General features: G+C 37.1%; 1 protein-coding gene across 2 annotated transcripts in view; it reads right to left on the reverse strand.

The window, feature by feature from the left end:
* LOC121386443 (glucose-6-phosphate exchanger SLC37A2-like) overlaps nt 1–24,256 on the reverse strand; it is a 113,246-nt gene that overhangs the window by 56,403 nt on the left and 32,587 nt on the right. For both annotated transcript variants that reach the window (XM_041517343.1, XM_041517341.1), the window contains exons 3-10: nt 23,415–23,505; nt 20,242–20,320; nt 18,075–18,210; nt 16,521–16,597; nt 12,852–13,018; nt 11,330–11,373; nt 4,436–4,510; nt 1,914–1,976 (exon numbers count right to left, since the gene is read on the reverse strand). In XM_041517343.1, coding sequence (XP_041373277.1) covers nt 1,914–1,976; nt 4,436–4,510; nt 11,330–11,373; nt 12,852–13,018; nt 16,521–16,597; nt 18,075–18,210; nt 20,242–20,320; nt 23,415–23,505 — 732 coding nt within the window. The remainder of the gene's footprint in view (nt 1–1,913; nt 1,977–4,435; nt 4,511–11,329; nt 11,374–12,851; nt 13,019–16,520; nt 16,598–18,074; nt 18,211–20,241; nt 20,321–23,414; nt 23,506–24,256) is intronic.

Raw genomic sequence — 24,256 nt, forward strand, 5'->3', positions numbered from 1 at the left:
CTACACCCTCTTCTCTCTCACTAACCACTAACAATTAACAGCTAACCCACTGTCCTGGGTAGCTGAGATGTGTGCCCAGGACAGCATGCTTGAACCTTAATTGGATATAAGCATCAAAATATGTATGAGTAACGTAAAGTAAAGTGCTGCACTAAACAAGTGACTTCTCTGTCATAGTTTAAACTGCATACAGGGAAGGATCTAAAATTTGTCTAGGGTGGGCGTGCAATGTCTGAAGCGGGCTCTCTGTGTGTTTAGGGAGGAGGAAGGAAGGAAGGAAATGTTTTATTTAACGACGCACTCAACACATTTTATTTACGGTTATATGGTGTCAGACATATAGTTAAGGACCACACAGATAGTGAGAGAGGAAACCCGCTGTCGCCACTTCATTGGCTACTCTTTTCAATTAGCAGCAAGGGATCTTTTATATGCACCATCCCACAGACAGGTAGTACATACCACAGCCTTTGTTACACCAGTTGTGGAGCACTGGCTGGAACGAGAAATAGCCCAATTGGCCCACCGACGGGAATCGATCTTAGACCGATCACGCATCAGGCGAGCGCTGTACTACTGAGCTACGTCCTGCCCCTTAGGGAGGAGATGCAGTATTTGAAAAAGGCACCTTCAGTGTTCCACAGTACACTAGCATGCATTATCTATACTCAGGGCTCAAAATGATCATTGCCAAATTAGTCAATTGCTCATTCTTATATAAAGTAACTCCAACATTTAGTATTTGGCTAATGCATTTTTCTTTAATGAGTCACTTTTGAATAATTTTCTCAATGGACATTGCCATCTTTAAAAAGGTTTGTTTTGTTTAACGACACCACTAGAGCACATTAATTTATTAATCATCGGCTCTTGGATACATATATTTGGTAATTTTGACATAGTAGTTTTTGAGAGGAAACCCACTACATTTGTTTTCATTAGTAGCAAGGGATATTTTATATGCATCATCCTACAGAAAGGATTCACATACCACGGCCTTTGATATGCCAGCTATGGAACACTCGCTAGAACAAGAAATAGCCCAATGGGCCCATCGATGGGGATCGATCCCAAACTGACCGCGCATCAAGCAAGCACTTTACCACTGGGCTCCTTGCCATCTTTGTTACTCAACATAGACGTGGCAGCCATGTATAGATCCTCAGTTAATGACAAATGGCTATCCACATCGCAGTCAGGATTTGTTTTTTTCGGGGGGGGGGGGGGGGGGGGGGGGGGTCCAGTGTAAAGACACACCACCCCATTTAGACCCTCCTATGCATATATGTTTTTGTTTTATAAACTAGAAACTTACTGGAAGATTTTCAGTCATCCCAAGTGTGACTTAAAGATGGCAGCATTCTCACAAGTGTTATTTATTTATTATTAGGGGGCGAGGCGTAGCCCAGTGGTAAAGCACTCGCTTGATGTACGGTCGGTGGGGCCCATTGGGCTATTTCTCGTTCCAGCCAGTGCATCACGACTGGTACATCAAAGGCCGTGGTATGTGCTATTCTGTCTAGGGGATGGTGCATATAAAAGATTCCTTGCTACTAATCAAAAAAAAGAGAGAGTAACCCATGAAGTGGCGACAGCGGGTTTCCTCTCTCAATATCTGTGTGGTCCTTAACAATATGTCCGATGCCATATAACCGTAAATTAAATGTGTTGAGAGTGTCGTTAAATAAACCATTTCCTTCCTTCCATCCCACGTACTGGCTGTTGGTTCAGACCAGTCTACTTACATAGGGGGGAACACGCCATTTGTCAGAGGTCAGGCTAATTTCAAAAGAAAACACTTAATTGGAAACGAAAACATACATCATCTCCTGATATTCGTCTACAACTTCGTAAAATATTTTTTATCTAACTTAATTTTACTTGCAGATGTGATAAACAATGAAAACACTTACGGGTATTTTAAGAGCACTCCACAGGGTTATTGCTTTATGTTTTTTCTTATTTGCAAGAAGTGGCTGAAATAAATAAAAAAAGTTAAATAATGTAAATGCAGAAACCACCAAGTGTATTACGCCAAAATAAATACACTATCAGATTGTAATAATATGTAGGACGAATTCCCCACATAATACAAGCAATATAGGTAAGAAAAACCAGATAAATGACTCCGAATAAATCAGAGCCAAATAAAAAGACGTCCGAACCAAACAGCGAAGGAAAAAGAGAAGAAAGTTACAGTCACATGACCAGAACTAGAGAGAGCATACAGTAGAAGAAACTTAGGCCATCCCATTGGCTTTTGGGATGTTCAGACCAGACTACTAGTCATATGGGGGGGGGGGGGGGGGGGGGGGGGGGGGGTGCACTTATTTGAGGACAGGTAATGTTGAAAAGATAATTAATATACCTGAAGTAATTTAGTAAGTAATGGATCCTAGCTAGACTGGTTTTTGTGCCCAATGTTAGATGAATGTCAAGTGATAAAAGACAATGGTGCCAGTCAAATTGTCTGCAAGCGCTCATCCCCCTGAACACACGTGAATACTTTCAGTATAAAATGGAATTCCAAAATAATTGGCAATTTTTCACGTTCCATTTATAAATATCACTACAGAGGTTCCAGACTTTCTGCCAAAGGGTACGAAGGGTAAAATTACGTAGCCTAAAATCTTGGAAATTCGTGGGATACATTTTTAGAATTTTTAGAACTATTTATTTTTATTGTAAGAGAACCGTGATTCAAGATTTGTCAAACCACATGAAGTGCAGTGTCCAGTTTCAAAATATTTAAAATATGGCCTGGTGCTTATAAAACTGTTAGAGTCTAGACTCGAGACTCTAGACTCTAATAGAGTCTGAGACACTAATGTCATGACAACGCCATACAGATTGTATGTGTGCGAAGTCATTTTAGATTGAGTCTGGACTCTAATAAAAGTTTTATAAGCACGGGTCCAGGTACTATAACTACCTAGCAGGGGCACTTGTGATCTGTTTTGTTTTTATTACATACCATCAAATTATTTTCTGGCAGAAATCCTGAGAACAGAACATATCTAAACCAGAAACACCAATAAACTGGAATTCCTTAAGAACTGGAAATGTTCACAGTTTATTTATAAATATCAGAACAGAACAGAACATATCTAAACCAGAAACCCCCATAAACTGGAATTTCGTAAGAACTGGAAATGTGTGAATGCAATATATTTTAACATGCTCCTATACCACAAAGGTTTTGAGCATGTCTGTCAAGGGTCCCGTCTCTGGGCAGCCAGAGTCCTGATCCGGGACAGATCTGGAAATGTTCAGTTTATTTATAAATATCAGAAAACAGAATGTCTCTAAACCAGATACCCCAATAAACTGGAATTCCTTAAGAACTGGAAATATTCACAGTTTATTTATAAATATCAGAAGAGGCCCTCTCTAAATAAGATACCAGAGTAAACTGGAATTCCGTAAAAACTGGAAATTTCCAGTTTATTTACAAATATCAGTATAGAACAGAATCTCTCTAAACCAGATACCCTCAGTAAACCAAAATTACCTCAAAATGGGAAATTTTTCAAACAGGACACCCTCAGTAAACCAAAATTACCTCAAAATGGGACATTTTTCAAACAGGATACCCTCAATATATTGACATTACCTCAAAATGGGACAATTTTCAAACAGGACACCCTCAGTAAACCGAAATTACCTTAAAATGGGACATTTTTCAAACAGGATACCCTCAATATATCGACATTACCTCAAAATGGGAAATTTTTTAAGGTCATTTTATAAATATCAGTGCAGACCAGAACCTCTTTAGACCAGATACCCTCAGTAAACAGTAATTCCCTCAAAATAAAACCTCTTTAAACCAGATACCCTGAGTAAAGAGAAATTCCCTCAAAATGGGACACTTTTCACAATCCATTTATAAATATCAGTGCAGAAGAAAACCTCTTTAAACCAGATACCCTGAACAGGATTCGAAACTCGCAAAAAAATATGGTGGCCCAAAAAATAATAATGCATGTTGGCAAATTATGGTAAGCGAACCGCGAGCAAGAGTTTTATGTGGAATACAAATATTAACAGTGGCTCATATGTTATAGCTCTAAAGAAGATAATATTATTTGGGCGACTAACGCCATTACCTTTTTAATATTTAAGTCGCCCAAACAGGACATTGGCAACTTGGCCACAGGCTGTTTCAAGCCCTGCCTGAGTAAACAGAAATTCCCTCAAAATGGGACATATTTCACAATCCATTTATAAATATCAGTACAGAAGAAAACCTCTTTAAAACAGATACCCTGAGTAAACAGAAATTCCCTCAAAATGGAAAAAATTTCACAATCCATTTATAAATATCAGTACAGACTGGAACCTCTCTAAACCGGACACCCCTTAAATGAGAGTTTTCACTTGGTCCCATGGGTGTCCGGTAAAGACAGGTTTCACTGTACCTATCAATAATTACCAGCTCCACAGAGTTCACAACAGTACTTCCTGCCTCAGCCTCTACATCGATGGATTTGTCTTCAGCCACCACTCCCTGTAACACAAAAAAACACAAGAGAATAACTAGTTAATTAGGTCAAGATATCTGCATTATCCTGTGTGGCCTTAACAAGGCCACTCACGTGGACATATAGATCGGACTTTTAAACTTTTAGACCTTCGTTCAAAAGTTTCTGTCGAAATTACTTTTTTCTTTTTTTAATATTATTAAATAGTCTAATCTTCTCTTCTTTCTCTTATTTATTTTTGGACTGTCCTAAAATGCTCCAAATTATATAAATATTCGACCAAGCAGTCAATTCTTTTTATTTTTGGCTTGTAACTTCTTCTTTTTTTTTTCTTCTTTTTTTTAATTCTATTAACTTTTTTACTAATTGCTATTTTCAAAATTCTGCCCATTTTCAACTCTACCCCCCAACCCTCCATCTTATCTCATTTCTTTTTGACCACCCGATCTAATCTAGCGACCAAATTTAATGAGTAGAATTTTCTTTATTAATTATATTAGAGATGCGCATCAAAATTTTAAAGGCCCACTATTTAATTTTTGGATGTAAATATCAAAATTGTCTGCTTAATTTTTTTCTGTCCCAGGACAAGCCCCTGGCTATCCAGAGACAGGCCCCGGGACAGACATGCTCGAAACTCTAGTGGTATATGAGCATGTAAAAATTATTCGCACTCGCACTCACATTATCCTGTGTAGGTAAGAAGAAGAAGGAAATGTTTTATTTAACAATGCACTCAACACATTTTATTTACGGTTATATATGGTATCAGACATATGGTTAAGGACCACACAGATATAAAGAGGAAACCCGCTGTCGCCACTTCATGGGCTACTCTTCTTTTTTTTATTAGCAGCAAGGGATCTCTTTTATATGCACCATCCCACAGACAGGATAACACATACCGCGGCCTTTGATATATCAGTCATGGTGCACTGGCTGGAGCGAGAAATAGCCCAAACCCAATCCCAAACCGACCGCGCATCAAGCGAACGCTTTACCACTGGGTTACGTCTTGTCCCGTAACACAAAAAGCACAAAAGAATAAATAGTTAATTATGTCAACATATCTGCTTTATCCTGTGTAGTTAAGAAACTGACGACAGTGGTTCAAATCCCATCAAAGCTGGCTCACAGATTCATTCATCTTTCTCATCTATCACCCTCTGCCTACCATTCTCATTATCTTAATATAAAAAAACTTTCCAATATCTCCCATGATTTCAACCTCTTTCGACTCTTTCTGTCAGTTTCCTCTGACTCTGTCTTCTGAACCATCCACATCATCGCCTACCTGTCTCAACTTCCTCCACGAGTGCAATCTCTGCATAATTCTGTGCACCTGGCATCCTCGTCCTCTGTCGCTAATGAAGCTGGTCTGACAAACAGCACTAACTAACAACCGCCAGTAGTAGGGGAGCATATTAGGTAGTTACAAGTGCCTCTTAACAATGCCAGAAGTAACTACTAAACACTCTCCGAAGTGATCATAGCCTATAGCTAAAAGCTGACAGGGAATAACACAGGTGTGTGACACAGATAGCAACAAGAGACAAGCATATGTCACGGTTGGAGAGACAAGAACCCGGATGTGGAGGTGGACAGTGAAATAAGTTGAAAGATTGGAGGAGTTGCCAGATTGGGAAGAAATGAGATGGAATTCAAAGGAGTAAACGGACTGAACAGGATAAAGCAGATATCCTACATCATTAACTAGTTATTATCTTTATCCTGCAGACCATAAAAATGGGAATTTCTCATTCGGACTGAACAGGATAAAGCAGATATCCTACATCATTAACTAGTTATTATCTTTATCCTGCAGACCATAAAAATGGGAATTTCTCATTCGGACTGAACAGGATAAAGCAGATATCCTACATCATTAACTAGTTATTATCTTTATCCTGCAGACCATAAAAATGGGAATTTCTCATTCGGACTGAACAGGATAAAGCAGATATCCAACATCATTAACTAGTTATTATCTTTATCCTGCAGACCATAAAAATTAAGGGGAAAAGCTATTATGTTTCTTATTTCAGCCCCATTGTATGATGACCTAGAGGTCAAATGAGTGATTTTGTGATATAGCTATGCATGTGACGTGCTGGTAACAGGATATGACTTCTCTTTATCCGTCATCACATTTCACATTCTGTCAATAAAAATGGTGGTTGCAGGATAAATGCCATGTAACACTGTATCTAAAATATAGCGAGAGCTTCATTAAATAAAGCATCTCTTTCTTTCTTTCTGCCTTTTTCTTTTCCAAACTTTTCCCTGTGTTCTGACCTATCCTGTTCACCCTGTGTAGTATTTTGGTGGTTTTGCTTAGCGGAGGTACTGCTTAATTATGGTCTTCTATTTCAGTTGAATGTTAACGGCAATATTTATTTCCTTTATACCATTTAAAGTGTGCCTGTCGTTGACATCTGGTGTGAAAGGTTAGCTTCTTTACTATGCCGAGTTATGTGTGTGAATTCTGACTGGGAGAGAAAAGTCAAAAGTCATATCCTGCTAGTTGCATGATATGACTTTGTTTTATCCATCATCATATTCTGTGAAAAGAAACAGTGGTTGCTGGATAAAAATAATTACTACTGTGCCACGTTATGATAGGGTGGGACGTAGCCAAGTCATAAAGCACTCACTTGATGCGCACTTAGCCTGGGATCGATCCCCATTACAGACCTGTCAACCTTTAGTCAAGAGAAAACAGGAGGTGTGTGTTGAAAAAGCAGGAGATTTTGTCAAAAAACAGGAGATTATTTAATTGCACACGATTTAACACACAAGTTTTTAAAAAGTACTACAATAAGTTATCAGAACACTACATAATATCATGTATACTTGTCAACCTTAGTTATTGGCATTAAAAAATAATAATAATAAATAAAATAAAAAAATTAAATTAAAATATTTTTTTAAATTATATATACATGTATGTATTAAATTTTGTTTTAATTATTTTTAAATATTATTATAATTTAATACATATTTTTAAAAATAACTCTTTTATCCAAAAATCTTAACAATAAAAATTTAAACATTAATTAGTACATTCACGGTATTACACTTACAGGTTGCATCATCATTATTTCTGTTTCCTAAAAAGTAGACCCAAGACAAATTTATATAGGCCTAAATCTTATAAATTAATATTCAGTTTTTACTACAATAAGGTAGTGGTGTAGTACTTATTTAAACCATACAATAAACATTATATTTCCACTAATCATTTCTACTAACCATAAGTAAAAGCTCATTACTGACATCGTCTGAAATATACCGGAATTATACCTATTTCCGTGAGTAACGTTATGTCAAACACAAGATTTATTAATCGTAGGAAAATAATCCCTTGAAGTGTACTCTTGTTACTAATATTTTACTGCACAAACCTACAAATCTAATTGATACAAGTATTGTTTATACAGCTAATTGGTCTTTCTGTTGTCATGCTTTGAGTCTAGTTTGACATGTGATTTTGACATCGTGTGTATTGATGCATGCGGTCACTGTCTACTCTGGCACTTCCAGCCACAGAACTTTGCATTATGTAATCCAGTGGGAAGACATTTTAAGAGTCAGAGGTGTTATTAGGACTAAATTGGATAGTTTTATATATGGCAACACTGAATGTCAATACACAACCGGCCTCGGTGGCGCAGTGGTTAAGCCATCGGACTACAGGCTGGTAGGTACAGGGTTCGCAGCCCGGTACCGGCTCCAACCCAGAGCGAGTTCTTAAGGGCTCAATGGGTAGGTGTAAGGCCACTACTCCCTCTTCTCTCTCACTAACGACTAACCAACTAACAACTAACCCACTGTCCTGGACAGACAGCCCAGATAGCTGAGGTGTGTGCCCAGGACAGCGTGCTTGAACCTTAATTGGATATAAGCACGAAAATAAGTTCAAAATCAAATCAGCCATGGTAGCTTGAATTTTTTTTGTTTAGAAAATAACGATTTCCCGGGAGAAAAATTTTTCCTGCGGGAAACTTGATCAAAAATAAGGAGTCTCCCGTGGAATCCGGGAGGGTTGACAGGACTTGTCTGTGATGCAAGGCAGGATTTAGCTTAGTCCATTGAGTTGTCACCTGATGTGCTTGCATCGAAGAATCGAACCACCTCAGTGGATCCATTCTACATTATGTATTTTTTCTCGTTCCAACCAGTGCACCACATCTGGTCAAAGGCTGTGGTATATGCTTTCCTGTCTGTGGGAAAGTGCATATAAAAGATCCCTAGCTGCATTAGGAAAAATCTAGCAGGTTTCCTCTGATGACTACAAGTCATAATTACCAAATGTTTGACATCTCATAGCCAATGATTAACTAATCAATGTGCTCCAGTAGTGTTGTTAAACAAAACAAACAAATATAAGATAACTGCATGTGTTAGGGCTATAAATATATTTTAGCTGGAAAAGACATTTAAATTTATTTGAAACCTGGGTGTTTTTTTAAAGGATATGTAAGAAATAGAATACTTCATTTGTGTTTAAATATATCCAAATCACTTTTGATTGTTAGATATATTTCAAAACAACTCAATGTAAGATAAATGGTATCTAACGCCCACTCATGTAGTATTTTTATATATATATATATATATATATATATATATATATATATATATTATATGAAACAACCCATTTAATTTTGTGTAATCTATTACAACCATGTATAATGATGTCCCAAAATTAAAGAGACATACCCTACTTTTTAAACACTATGGCATATGTTTTACTATTAGAACCGTTTTTGATAACACAAATCATACTTTACTTACATTTTATTGTTTGATTATCAATTTCCGTACATTCGAAGTGTTTCTGGTCATCCTGGTGTTTTTAATATCACAAAATGCATTTCTCGTATTTTAAAAAAATGCACGTGCGTCTGAGAAGTAACAACTATGGAGTCAAGTTTTAGTCTATTTTTAGAGGGTATTTCACCATTTCAAAGTCACCGACGAATGTTTCACTCAATTGTAACTTTATCCAAATGTGTTACAGGTTTGTAGATTAACTAAACTTAGTGTTAATTTTCACGGGATGAAACTAGGGTCTGTCCCTTTAACTAAACTTAGTGTTAATTTTCACGGGATGAAACTAGGGTCTGTCCCTTTAACTAAACTTAGTGTTAATTTTCACGGGTTGAAACTAGGGTATGTCCCTTTAACTAAACTTAGTGTTAATTTTCACGGGATGAAACTAGGGTCTGTCCCTTTAACTAAACTTAGTGTTAATTTTCACGGGTTGAAACTAGGGTCTGTCCCTTTAACTAAACTTAGTGTTAATTTTCACGGGATGAAACTAGGGTATGTCCCTTTAACTAAACTTAGTGTTAATTTTCACGGGTTGAAACTAGGGTCTGTCCCTTTAACTAAACTTAGTGTTAATTTTCACGGGATGAAACTAGGGTCTGTCCCTTTAACTAAACTTAGTGTTAATTTTCACGGGATGAAACTAGGGTCTGTCCCTTTAACTAAACTTAGTGTTAATTTTCACGGGTTGAAACTAGGGTATGTCCCTTTAATGCATTAAAAAAAATGTGTTAGGCATAACTAGACTTGCTTTTATTCTGATTTCTTAAAGGGTTGTTTACAATAATTATCAATATTTCAGAACTATCCTATCAAAACTATAGAACTAGGACGACATAGACTTTAACATTTTATGCTTCAATTAATCATTATTACATGTATTATTTAATTAATAAAAATTGTTTTAAAATGTAAAACATTTTAAAAGAAATGGGATGGAAAAGTTAAAGTTTGTTTTGTTTAACAACACCACTAGAGCACATTGATTTATTAATCATCGGCTATTGGATGTCAAACATTTGGTAATTCTGACATATAGCCTTAGAGAAGAAAGCCGCCACATTTTTCCATTAGTAGCAATTGATCTTTTATATGCACCATTCCACAGACATGATAGCACACACCACTGTCTTTGATATACGAGTTGTTGTGTATTGGATGTAATGAGAAATATCCCAAATGGGCCCACCAACAGGGTTAATCCTAAATCGACCGTACATCAGGCGAACGCTTTACCACTGGGCTACTTCCCGCCCCAAACATCAGAGAGATGTTGGACAAACAGATATCACAAAACAGAATCAGAACTAAAATCTGTGTATGACAAACAGATATCAGAAAACAGAATCAGAACTAAAATCTGTGTATGACAAACAGATATCAGAAAACAGAATCAGAACTAAAATCTGTGTATGACAAACAGATATCAGAAAACAGAATCAGAACTAAAATCTGTGTATGACAAACAGATATCAGAAATACAGTATCAGAACTAAAATCTGTGTATGACAAACAGATATCAGAAAACAGAGTCAGAACTAAAATCTGTGTATGATAAACAGATATTAGAAAACCAGAATCAGAACTAAAATCTGTGTATGACAAACAGATATCAGAAAACCAGTATCAGAACTAAAATCTGTGTATGATAAACTCTATGATAAAAAGATATAATAAAAAAACAGTATCAGAACTAAAATCTGTGTATGATAGACAGATATCAGAAAAACAGCATCAGAACTAAAATCTGTGTATGATAAACTCCATGATAAACAGATATCAGAAAACCAGTATCAGAACTAAAATCTGTGTATGATAAACTCTATGATAAAAAGATATCAGAAAAACAGTATCAGAACTAAAATCTGTGTATGATAAACTCCATGATAAACAGATATCAGAAAAACAGTATCAGAAGTAAAATCTGTGTATGATAAACTCTACGATAGACAGATATCAGAAAAACAGTATCAGAACTAAACTCTGTGCGTGATAAACTCCATGATACGTACTGTTCCTTGATGGTCTGGGGCTCGGCAACCCACATCCTCTGGTCCTGTAAGAAAAACAACACAGAGATACAGGACAGGACATAGCATATAATTCAATCACCCACCCACAGTTGGTTTCTGTAATTTACATTAGCCATTTCCTAAGATCTCCATCACAGTCCAGTCCACTGTCCACAGTCCACAGTCCACAGTCCACTGTTCAGTGCAGTGCAGTGCAGTGCAGTAACAGTGAAGTCAACTACCCACCCACACTTTGTTTCTGTAATTTACTAAGATCTCCATCATATCACTAACCAAGATTTTGAAAACAAAATGTTCCCTGATTATACCTAAACAAAGTTTGTTTTGTTTAACAACACCACTAGAGCACATTGATTCTTTAATCATTGGCTATTGGATGTCAAACGTTTGTTAATTTTGACATGTTGTCTTAGAGAGAAAACCCGCTACATTTTTTCTATTAGTATAAAGGGATCTTTTATATGCACCATCCCATAGACAGGAGAGCACATACCATTGTCTTCGTCTAGTTGTGGTGCACTGGTTGGAACGAGAAAAAAACAATTTGCTGAATGGTTCCACCAAGGTGGTTTGACCCTGTGACGCAAGCAATCATCCGACTGCACTAAATCCTGTCCCGGTTATAAGGGAAAATTTTGTTGAGTATCGTGTCGCGATTCACTTCACATTAAGTTTCATAGATCACTACACAGGGTTTCTGCCAGAGGGTTTCTGCCAGAGGGTAAAACGGGTATGGTGCCATACTCAAAATTTAGGCAGATTTTTATATTTTTCTAAGTTAAAATTTTTACAAAATTATAATTACTCTCGTTATTTCTGTATGATTTTCTTAGCCCTAACCCTAAACGTAACCCATTTTCTTTCTGGGGTAGGCTCCCCCCACCCCATACCCCCTGTTGACCGTGGTTGCATTCAATTCCATAGCACCATACCCAAAAATTTCTTTCTGGCAGAAACACTGCTACACAATTTTAAAACATTACACAGTAGTTGCTCATCATATTTCAATTTGATTAAAAAAGTTGCTAATAAAGATTTTTAATTTTTTTAATTGTTTTATTTAACGACACCACTAGAGCACATTGATTTTTTATCTTATCATCGGCTATTGGACGTCAAACATATGGTCATTCTGACACTGGTTTTTTTAGGGGAAACCCGCTGTCACCACATAGGCTACTCTTTTACGACAGGCAGCAAGGGATCTTTTATTTGTGCTTCTCACTGGCAGGATAGCACAAACCATGGCCTTTGTTGAACCAGTTATGGATCACTGGTCAGTGCAAGTGGTTTACACCTACCCACTGGGCCTTGCGGAGCACTCACTCAGGGTTTGGAGTCAGTATCTGGATTAAAAATCACATGCTTCGACTGGGATCCGAACCCAGTACCTACCAGCCTGTAGACCAATGGCCTAACCACGACGCCACCGAGGCCGGTTTGAAAACAAAATGTTCCCCGGTTAAACCTACAGTTTACAAAATTAAGATTTGAATCGTACGTGGCACGAGGAAGAAGAAGACGAGGATGCCCATGCTGCAGATGATGATCCCGGGAACGATGAAGCACCAGCCCCAGGCGTGGTCGGCGAATATTCCGGGGATGATCGAACCGAGGATGTTGCCCACCGACGTGTGCGAGTTCCAGATACCCATGATGAGACCTCGTCTGAAAATAGTGATAATAAAACACAGGATTGATTGAGGTTTTTTTTAAATACTAACCTTCTGACTACTGCAGGTGAGGTATCTTGTCCAATATCACGCAAGCTGACACACTGTATACCGCATACAGCACATTCCAGTAAATTCAAAGACGTTTACCTCCCATATTCAAAGACTTTCAAAGACTTTTACACAGTAGTCAATGACAATAGAATGAGATAAAAATACCAAGTCAGTTTGTTTACGTTGCAGTCCATGGAAAGAAATTGGGTTCTTTTTACATGCATCATGACAGGTTAAACCTGTAAATAAAAGTATGACAGCAGAAGGAAGGTCAGAATATTGATTGAAGAAAAATTAACAATAAAATAAAGAATGAACACAATACGAGAATTTAAAAGACTTTTACAGACTTTTATTAAAATTCAAACACTTTCAAGGAATTTAATGACCGCTATGAACCCTGCATTCACTCATTCATATTTAATGACCGCTATGAACCCTGCATTCACTCATTCATATTTAATGACCGCTACGAACCCTGCTACGAACCCTGCATTCACTCATTCATATTTAATGACCGCTATGAACCCTGCATTCACTCATTCATATTTAATGACCGCTACGAACCCTGCATTCACTCATTTATATTTAATGACCGCTACGAACCCTGCATTCACTCATTCATATTTAATGACTGCTACGAACCCTGCATTCACTCATTCATATTTAATGACCGCTACGAACCCTGCATTCACTCATTCATATTTAATGACCGCTACGAACCCTGCATTCACTCATTAATATTTAATGACCGCTACGAACCCTGCATTCACTCATTCATATTTAATGAACCCTGCATTCACTCATTCATATTTAATGACCGCTACGAACCCTGCATTCACTCATTTATATTTAATGACCGCTACGAACCCTGCATTCACTCATTCATATTTAATGAACCCTGCATTCACTCATTCATATTTAATGACCGCTACGAACCCTGCATTCACTCATTCATATTTAATGACCGCTACGAACCCTGCATTCACTCATTCATATTTAATGACTGCTACGAACCCTGTATTCACTCATTCATATTTAATGACCGCTACGAACCCTGCATTCACTCATTCATATTTAATGACCGCTACGAACCCTGAATACACTCATTCATATTTAATGACCGCTACGAACCCTGTATTCACTCATTCATATTTAATGACCGCTACGAACCCTGCATTCACTCATTCATATTTAATGACCGCTACGAACCCTGAATACACTCATTCATATTTAATGACCGCTACGAACCCTGCATTCACTCATTCATATTTAATGACCGCTACGAACCCTGCATTCACTCATTCATATTTAATGAACCCTGCATTCACTCATTCATATTTAATGACCGCTACGAAACCTGCATTCACTCATTCATATTTAATGACCGCTACGAACCCTGCATTCACTCATTCATATTTAATGACCGCTATGAACCCTGCATTCACTCATTCATATTTAATGAACCCTGCATTCACTGATTCATATTTAATGACCGCTACGAAACCTGCATTCACTCATTCATATTTAATGACCGCTACGGACCCTGCATTCACTCATTCATATTTAATGACCGCTACGAACCCTGCATTCACTCATTCATATTTAATGACCGCTATGAACCCTGCATTCACTCATTCATATTTAATGACCGCTACGAACCCTGCATTCACTCATTCATATTTAATGACCGCTACGAACCCTGCATTCACTCATTAATATTTAATGACCGCTACGAACCCTGCATTCACTTATTCATATTTAATGACCGCTACGAACCCTGCATTCACTCATTCATATTTAATGACCGCTACGAACCCTGCATTCACTCATTCATATTTAATGACCGCTACGAACCCTGCATTCACTCATTCATATTTAATGACCTCTACGAACCCTGCATTCACTCATTCATATTTAATGACCGCTATGAACCCTGCATTCACTCATTCATATTTAATGACCGCTATGAACCCTGCATTCACTCATTAATGACCGCTATGAACCCTGCATTCACTCATTCATATTTAATGACCGCTATGAACCTGCATTCACTCATTCATATTTAATGACCGCTATGAACCCTGCATTCACTCATTCATATTTAATGACCGCTATGAACCCTGCATTCACTCATTCATATTTAATGAACCCTGCATTCACTCATTCATATTTAATGACCGCTATGAACCCTGTATTCACTCATTCATATTTAATGACCGCTACGAACCCTGCATTCACTCATTCATATTTAATGACCGCTATGAACCCTGCATTCACTCATTCATATTTGCCGTTATTTTGCACAAAGCACTGACCGAAATCATAATAAAAAAACACTGATTGAGACAAATTTTCTGTTATTTTGCTAACAAATGCCTTATGGGAATGCTTTTTCGATGTTTATCACAGAAGTAGAATGTGCAACCTATTGTCCCATACATGTGTGGCAATTGTGCAAATCAGCAACAATGCATCTAAAAATGCTTTTAAAATGACTGAGCAAAAACCACCTGTAATATCATCCCACAAAGAGGGTCTCAGGAACACTAAATAGAAGATTCATCACAAATGTATTTTTAATATGGAAAATATCAACTGAGTCTATGTTAATCAGTATTTGTCACGACAGAGGCTCAACAAATACTGATTAACATAGACTCAGTTGATATTTTCCATATTAAAAAACATGATTAGTGAATTCTATTTATCCTATAAAACTTCTAAAATAACATTTTCATTCGATATATTTAGTAAATCACAGTACTAAAGTCACCTCCATTGGTAATATGACGTTATCACGATTAGTACAAATTAGTTTGACGTCACATATTTTAACTAAATCTTGTGAAAACGTTACGCTCAGGTAAGCAGGTCTTGTTGGCTTGTAAACAAATGACCCATCCACAGCAACACATGATTACCTAAAGACCTTGCATATTTGCATATACCTTTAAATTTGCATCTCATTATTACACAGGTTAAAGAAACATTCCTGAGTTTGCTCCATTGTAAGATTTTTCCGACTAATAAAATATTTCTACAATTAAACTTACATATTAAATATATTTTCTTATTTAGAATACAATTGTCTGTATATTTAATGTGTTTCTGGTCGTTTTAATATTTGTAAGAAGCTCAAACTGGATTTTGTCTTCAAATAATTTCACACGTACGAAAAAAAATATTTTTAGGAAATAAAATGAAATTTAACCTAGTACAAATATTGAAACGATCAGAAACACATTTAATACACAGCCACTAATATTGTATGCAGAAAAATATATTTGATATGTAATTACAATCATTAAAAAGTCTCTGTTAGTCGATAGCATCTTTAAAAGTGCAGCAAACTCAGGAATGTTCCTTTAATATTCTAAATTATCACATGGGTTTATGACATGGATATCAGAGTAAGTTATAGGATAAATATATTTACTTACTTTCCTTTGCCGTACCAATTTCCCATGCAGGCGACTACACTGGGCCAACCGGTAGATTGGAACATCCCACCAATCGCCTGAAATAAACAGAAAGCAATGATTGTACTACACACAATAGTACATGACACAATAATAAAGTGAGTGCTTCACCATGGGGCTAAAAAAGTAAATTTTGTTTTATTTAACAACGCCACTAGAGCACATTGATTTTTTATCTTATCATCGGCTATTGGACGTCAAACATGTGGTCATTCTGACACTGTTTTTTTAGAGGAAACCCACTGTCCCCACATAGGCTACTCTTTTACGACCGGCAGCAAGGGCTCTTTTATTTGCGCTTCCCACAGGCAGGATAGCACAAACCATGGCGTTTGTTGAACCAGTTATGGATCACTGGTCAGTGCAAGTGGAGCAAGGGATCTTCTATATGCACTTTTCCACAGACAGGAAAGCACATACCACGGCCTTTGTCCAGTTGTGGTGCACTGGTTGGAACGAGAAAAAACACAATTAGCTGAATGGATCCAAGCAATTAAAGTGAGCACTCAACCGACTGAGCTGAATCCAGCCCCCAGTACTTTAACGTCACAGAGCTTAGTTTCAACCCAAGGAAATGGAGGATGACTAGAAAACCTTGGGATATTCAGAAATGGGTAATCTAAACAATACAATGTAGGTAATGTCCGATTTCAATTACCAAACTGGCTCCCATCATAAAAAATATTCTACGCGGAGTCATACAGTGTGCACATTGTTTTTTTGGTTCATACTTGCATGAACCAAAAAATAATTGTGGTCAATTCTTAAATGTGAGTGACATTAACTTCAACTTTCATCCTCCTCACCAAACCATATGTAATGTTTGAATTTCCTCAGTGTGGACAATGATGTGGAATGTGGAGTTTGATCTTATTTTGACAATGATGTACAATGTGGAGTTTGATCTTATTTTGACAATGGTGTATACAATGTGGAGTTTGATCTTATTTTGACAATGGTGTATACAATGTGGAGTTTGATCTTATTTTGACAATGGTTTAGAATGTGGAGTTTGATCTTATTTTGACAATGGTGTATACAATGTGGAGTTTGATCTTATTTTGATAATGGTGTATACAATGTGAAGTTTGATCTTATTTTGACAATGGTGTATACAATGTGGAGTTTGATCTTATTTTGACAATGGTGTATAGAATGTGAAGTTTGATCTTATTTTGACAATGGTGTATAGAATGTGAAGTTTGATCTTATTTTGACAATGGTGTATAGAATGTGAATTTTGATCTTATTTTGACAATGGTGTATACAATGTGAAGTTTGATCTTATTTTGACAATGGTGTAAACAATGTGAAGTTTGATCTTATTTTGACAATGGTGTATACAATGTGAATTTTGATCTTATTTTGACAATGGTGTATACAATGTGGAGTTTGATCTTATTTTGACAATGGTGTATACAATGTGAAACTTGTGTCATGAATCGTGACACATAATCGCAACACAATACTGAACAAAATATTCCCTGTGATGTAGTATGTGAAGTTTCGACTTACTTGCACCACAATGTAGTAAGAAAAGGAATGTATGTTCCAGAAATATCCCATTCCAAACGCCGCCGTCAACAGCCCGCTACCCAACATGCCAAACGTCAGAAAATATCGCAAACTTATCCGCTCAGCAACATGGCCACTGAAAAGAAATATATATATATATATATATATATATATATATACACATATATACATATATATATATATATACATATATACATATATATATATATATACATATATATATACATATATATATATATATATATATATATATATATATATATATATATACATATACATATACATATACATATACATATACATATACATATACATATACATATACATACACACATACACACATACACATATAGAGACATATATATATATATATATACACACACAGTAAAATGCCTTTAAACCGGATACCCTCGGGACCAAACAAAATATCCGGTTTTAAGAGGTATCTGGTTTCTTATGTTCTCTTATGCACATATATTTAAAATGGGATCATGAAAAATGTTTTGAGGGAATACCAGTTTACAAAGGGTCCGGTTTTGAGGGAATACCAGTTTACAGAGGGTCCGGTTTTGAGGGAATACCAGTTTACAGAGGGTCTGGTTTTGAGGGAATACCAGTTTACAGAGGGTCCGGTTTTGAGGGAATACCATTTTACAGAGGGTCCGGTTTTGAGAGGTTTCACTGTATTTAATAGAACTATATCACTACTTTTAAATAATCAGCAACATCAATAAAAGGGCAGGACATAACCTGATGTGCAGTCAGTCTGGGATCAATTCCCATCTGTGGATTTACTAATCATCGGCTATTGGATGTCAAACATTTGGTCATTTTGACATAGTATTAGAGAGGACACCCGCTATATTTTTTCTACTAGTAGCAACAGATCTTTTGAATGCACCATCCCATAAACATGTTAGCACATACCATGACCTTTGATATGCCAATCTTGGTGCACTGGCTAAGAACAAGAAATATCCTATAATATCGGTGTTCGAAATAAGCACTTATCCGTTTGTCCTGACAAGTGACATTCTGCTGGGACAAGCAAAATGTACCTTAGTGGTTGTCCATTGGACAAGTAAACATGTATAATAAACAATTATCCATTTGTCCTGACAAGTGACAATCTGCTGGGACAAGCAAAACGAACCTTAGTGGTTGTCCAGTGGACAAGTAAACATGTATAATGCTGTTTCATTTTGAGCAATCAAACACATTGTCGTTGTTCTTGAATAAAACTAACAACTTATTTGGACAAGTAGAAATATTGATGGACAAGTAGATTTGTAGATGTACTTGTCTGGTGGACTAGTGAAAAATTCTGCTTATTTCTATCACTGAATATGTATCGCGATACCCTAGCACATACACAACATCAGCTTTTGGGCATGTAAATCAGTTTCACAATGTTTTGTGTGACCCTATGGTAATAGTACGGGAGCCAGGTCGATTTATCTATGTCGGAGAGTCAGGAAGGTTTGAACATTGATTCTTATGTAAAAATATGTATAGATTTCAGATCTGCAACTCTTACTTGTCTAAACCTGTACTTTAATTGTGAATTTGCATACTTTTAATGGTACGTCAAGGTCAATTTGTGTTCAATCTGCTGCTACCCAAAAAGAAAGAAAGAAAGAAAAATGGTTTCTTTAATGACGCACTCAACACATTGTATTTACGGTTATATGGCATCAGACATATGGTTAAGGACCACACAGATTTTGAGAGGAAACCCGCTGTCGCCACTACATGGGCTACTCTTCTGATTAGCAGCAAGGGATCTTTTATTTTATTTAGCACAAACCATGGCCTTTGTTGAACCACTTATGGATCACTGGTCGGTGCAAGTGGTTTACACCTACCCATTGAGCCTTGCGGAGCACTCACTCAGGGTTTGGAGTCGGTATCTGGATTAAAAATCCCATGCCTCGACTGGGATCCGAACCCAGTACCTACCAGCCTGTAGACCGATGGCCTAACCACGATGCCACCAAGGCCGGTGAGGAAAGGATGAGAAGAAACCAGCTGATCCGGGGAGAATTCCCAGCCCTGGTAACGGATGGTGTAATTGCTGTACACAAATCAGAGATCAAAATGAATATTTATTTCATTTTTAAATTGATACGACAGTCATGTGACTTACCTGATAAACATGCTAATGGCATAGGCAAACAGATAAGCATAATCCAAGCTTCCCAGAAGTTCTCCTGAATTACTTTTATCTACAACAGACAAAACAGTGCAATGAATTTTTTATACACAATGACATGTACAATTTCCTATTAAAACACATATTGTTAAATTCCTGGTGTGAACTGGTGTGTTCAAATGGCCTAATTACCTAACTTTCGGCTCCCACCCAAAAGCGAGTTTTAACGACTCATTTGGTACGTGTGAGGCCACCATACTTGTCAAATCTTACGGATCACCCGTAAGACTTAAGGATTTTTTAGCATTTGACAGTCTTACGGGGGTAGGACAAATTCCTTATAGGTAACACACGCATTTTCAGGTTTTTATTATTTTTCATTATTATTATTTTTACATGACTTGTTGTCATCTAAGTAAGCCATCCTTCGTGATCCTTCGTGATTTTCGTTGTCCTTTCGTGAATCAGGAAACTTCCATTTTGTCGTATTTATTTTGGACGATAGGTGCCACCTAGCGGATATATGTGCACTAATCAAGACTGTACTTGTTAATAGTCTCAGTGTAAGTGACAGATATGCAAACTTTATCATCAACCTAACAGTACAAACCACAGTTTGACTAATAATCACATGGGGGCTGGGGTAGCTCCGTGGTAAAACGCTCACTTTATGGGCCCATTGGGCTATTTCTTGTTCCAGCCAGTGGTCCACAACTGGTGTAACAAAGGCCGTGGTATGTACTATCCTGTCTGTGGGATGGTGCATATAAAAGATCCCTTGCTGCTAATAGAAAAGAGTAGCCATACTTGTCAACTCTTACAGATCAACCGTAAGACTTAAGATTTTTTTAGCATTTGACAGTCTTACGGGCGTAAGACAAATTCCTTACGGGTAACACGCATTTTCAGGTTGAATTTGTTTCATTATTGTTATTTTTACATGACTCATTATCATCTAAGTAAGCCATCCTTAGTGATCCTACATTAAAACACATACAGGTCAGAAATAAGTTTACAAGTCGGAAATAACAACTTCTGAGTAAATGCGAACGCTATTTGTTATTTGTACATCTACTTTGCGCAGGCTTGTTTCGAGCCACTTCCGTTGGATTGCGTAGTCTTTATTTTCATTTTCATGTTGCCTTTAATTTAAAATCATCAGATCCCTGTCCTTTTACAGCTCACTTCTTATGGATTTTTGTCCACAGTCTTACACGTGTTGATCAGTAAACGTTGGCATCTATGAAGGCCACTACACCCTGTTTTCTCTCACTAACAATTAATTATTACCCCCCTATCCTGGACAGACAGCCCAGATAACTGAGGTGTGTGCCCAGGACAGCGTGATTGAACCTTAATAGGCTATAAGCTGAAATAAAATGTGTCTATTGTTGAGTCATGTCTGTAGTGCTTTCAAACCAAAAACTAAATAATTAAAGGTGCATTCTAAAATATTCAAGAGTCATATTTCATTATTTTTATATGTACAGTCAAACTTCGATAACTCAATCTTGAATGGGACGAGGAAATAGTTTGAGTTTCAGGGAGTTTGAGTTTTCAAAATTAATATATAACAGTTCAAATCTGAAATTGCATTGCAGCTGGTTTATTTCACTAAATATTGTAAGAACTCTGAACTCTTAAAAACTATGCAACTCCAGTTGATAGGCGAATTAATATATCAGTCACCTCAACCCACGCCACCCCATCTCATCCCACCCCACCCCAGCTGTTGGCGTCGAGGCGTTGTACATTCATTTTGCGTATATTGTAAAAGTAAGTAAATAAAACAAAAAGGATCACCCAGATGAATTTGAAATATATACTTGGGCATATAGGCTACATGTATTTACTGACAGAAAAAAAGAGAGAAAAAAAAGGCATTTACATACATATATACGGTAAACAACAAAAAGTAACGTTGACGTATTTTACAGATGTCAAAACATGGCGGAACATAACTAACAAATAAAACACCGAATGCCGAATAACACTATAAATACATTTGTTTTACACAAAATTATTTACGATTCACACCTCTACTTTCTTTCTCCAATCTGGCCACCCACCCTCCATTTCTGGGCACTACGCAAGATTGCTTGGATGGCAAGAAAGCATAACTTTTTAAAACCGATTTGGCAAACCCCACATTACAGGGTCCTTCCCCAGATTACTCAATCATAACTAAATGACTGGTAATTGATAAACATTAACTGATACATAAATAGAAAAGCTAAAGTTTAACACAATTCACGCCTTTGAGAGCAAACAGAAACCACTAACAATTATTACAAATGCTCTTTGAAGTTAACCAGACTGTGTCTGTAATTACATGTAAGTATTACATAGCGAGGCTCTCCACCACAGATGAACACCGACAACCAAACACAGGATCATTTTGTTCCGCTTAGTCGGCGATCTATTATTCTGTAATTATCACCCTAATCCTCGACAGCCGAAACCATCCGAGACAGTCGCGCTTCGCTTGATTGACATAATTGACAATATATTCGTCTTTAAAATACTATCAGCAACAACAGGTTGATCAATCCACACGTGTCGAGTTTTAGATGTGCATACTCTATTAAATCTTTATGGCGGGACCAAAGAATTACATGTAGGTCGAGAGATCGAGGTTATCGAGTTTTCGAAGTTTGAATTTTTGAAGGTCGTTATTACTAGTTTGTATAGCAACTCGGCCGGGACCGTCGCTTCAGATTGAGAGATCGAAGGTGGAGTGATCGAAGTTGGACTGTATTTGTGATTTTTAAAAAGTACAAATTAATCGATCTGTCAAATAATTATAGCATAATTAAGGGAAAAGTTTGTTTTGTTTAACGACACTACTAGAGTACACTGATTTATTAATCATCGGCTATTGGATGTCAAACATATGGTCATTTTGACAGTCATAGCGAGGAAACCCGCTACATTTTTCCATTAGTAGCAAGAGGTCTTTTATCAGCTTCATCCCACAGACAGGATAGCACAAACCAAGGCCTTTGAAATACCAGTCGTGGTGCACTGGCTGGAACAAGAAATAGCCCAATGGGCCTACCAACGGGGATGAATCCTAGACCGACCGCACATTAAGCGAACACTTTACCACTGGGCTACATCTCACCCCTAGGAGTTCAAAGAAAGTAAAGAAAATGAAGAATGCTCACCAAATGGGGCCCAGTCACACCACTTAGTGTTGTTTGGGTTCACTTTGCCGATGGGGAATGGAATATAGGTACAATTTTGATTCAAAACGCTCTGTAATCAAAAAAATATATATATATAAATACAATGTTAAAATATATACATGTATTAATTTTGTAAAAGTGTAAGTTGCCATCAAACACTTTTAAAACAAAATAATTGGTTAAAGGCGCAGACCCTAGTTTCAGCTGGTAAAAATGAACACTAAAGTTCAGTTAATCTACAAACCTGTAACACACATTTGGATATGGTTATAAAAGAGAGACGATAAAGTCTATGATCTTTAAACAGGGAAATACCGTCAGAAATAACTAAAGCATGTCTCATTAACCATTACTTCGTAGACGAACGTGCGTTTTTAAAAACTAGGGCATGTCGCTTTAATAAAATTACTCATTGCTACAGGAAATGGGGGGGGGGGGCAGGAAGCATGTGCTCCCCCACTATGTAGAAGCAGCAATGGTTTTTATATATTTTTACATGTACATGCATGAGTCCAGTATTTTGGACTTGTGAAGGCCTGTTCACAATTACAATATATGTGTGTGCCTGTGTGTGTGTGTGTGTGTGTCTGTGTGTGTGTGTGTGTGTATTTCTGTGTGTGCATGTGTGTGTGTGTGTGTGTGCATGTGTGTGTGTGTGTGTGTGTGTGTGTGTGTGTGTGTGTGTCTGGCTGTGTGTGTGTCTGTGTGTGTCTGTGTGTGTGTGTGTGTGTGCGTCTGTGTGTGTGTGTCTGTGTATGTGTGTGTGTGCGTGTGTGTGTGTCTGTGTCTACGCCCATGATTTTTAGTCATTAAAAAGGGAG

Source organism: Gigantopelta aegis, chromosome 12, assembly GCF_016097555.1.
Source record: "Gigantopelta aegis isolate Gae_Host chromosome 12, Gae_host_genome, whole genome shotgun sequence".
Classification (NCBI taxonomy): domain Eukaryota; kingdom Metazoa; phylum Mollusca; class Gastropoda; order Neomphalida; family Peltospiridae; genus Gigantopelta; species Gigantopelta aegis.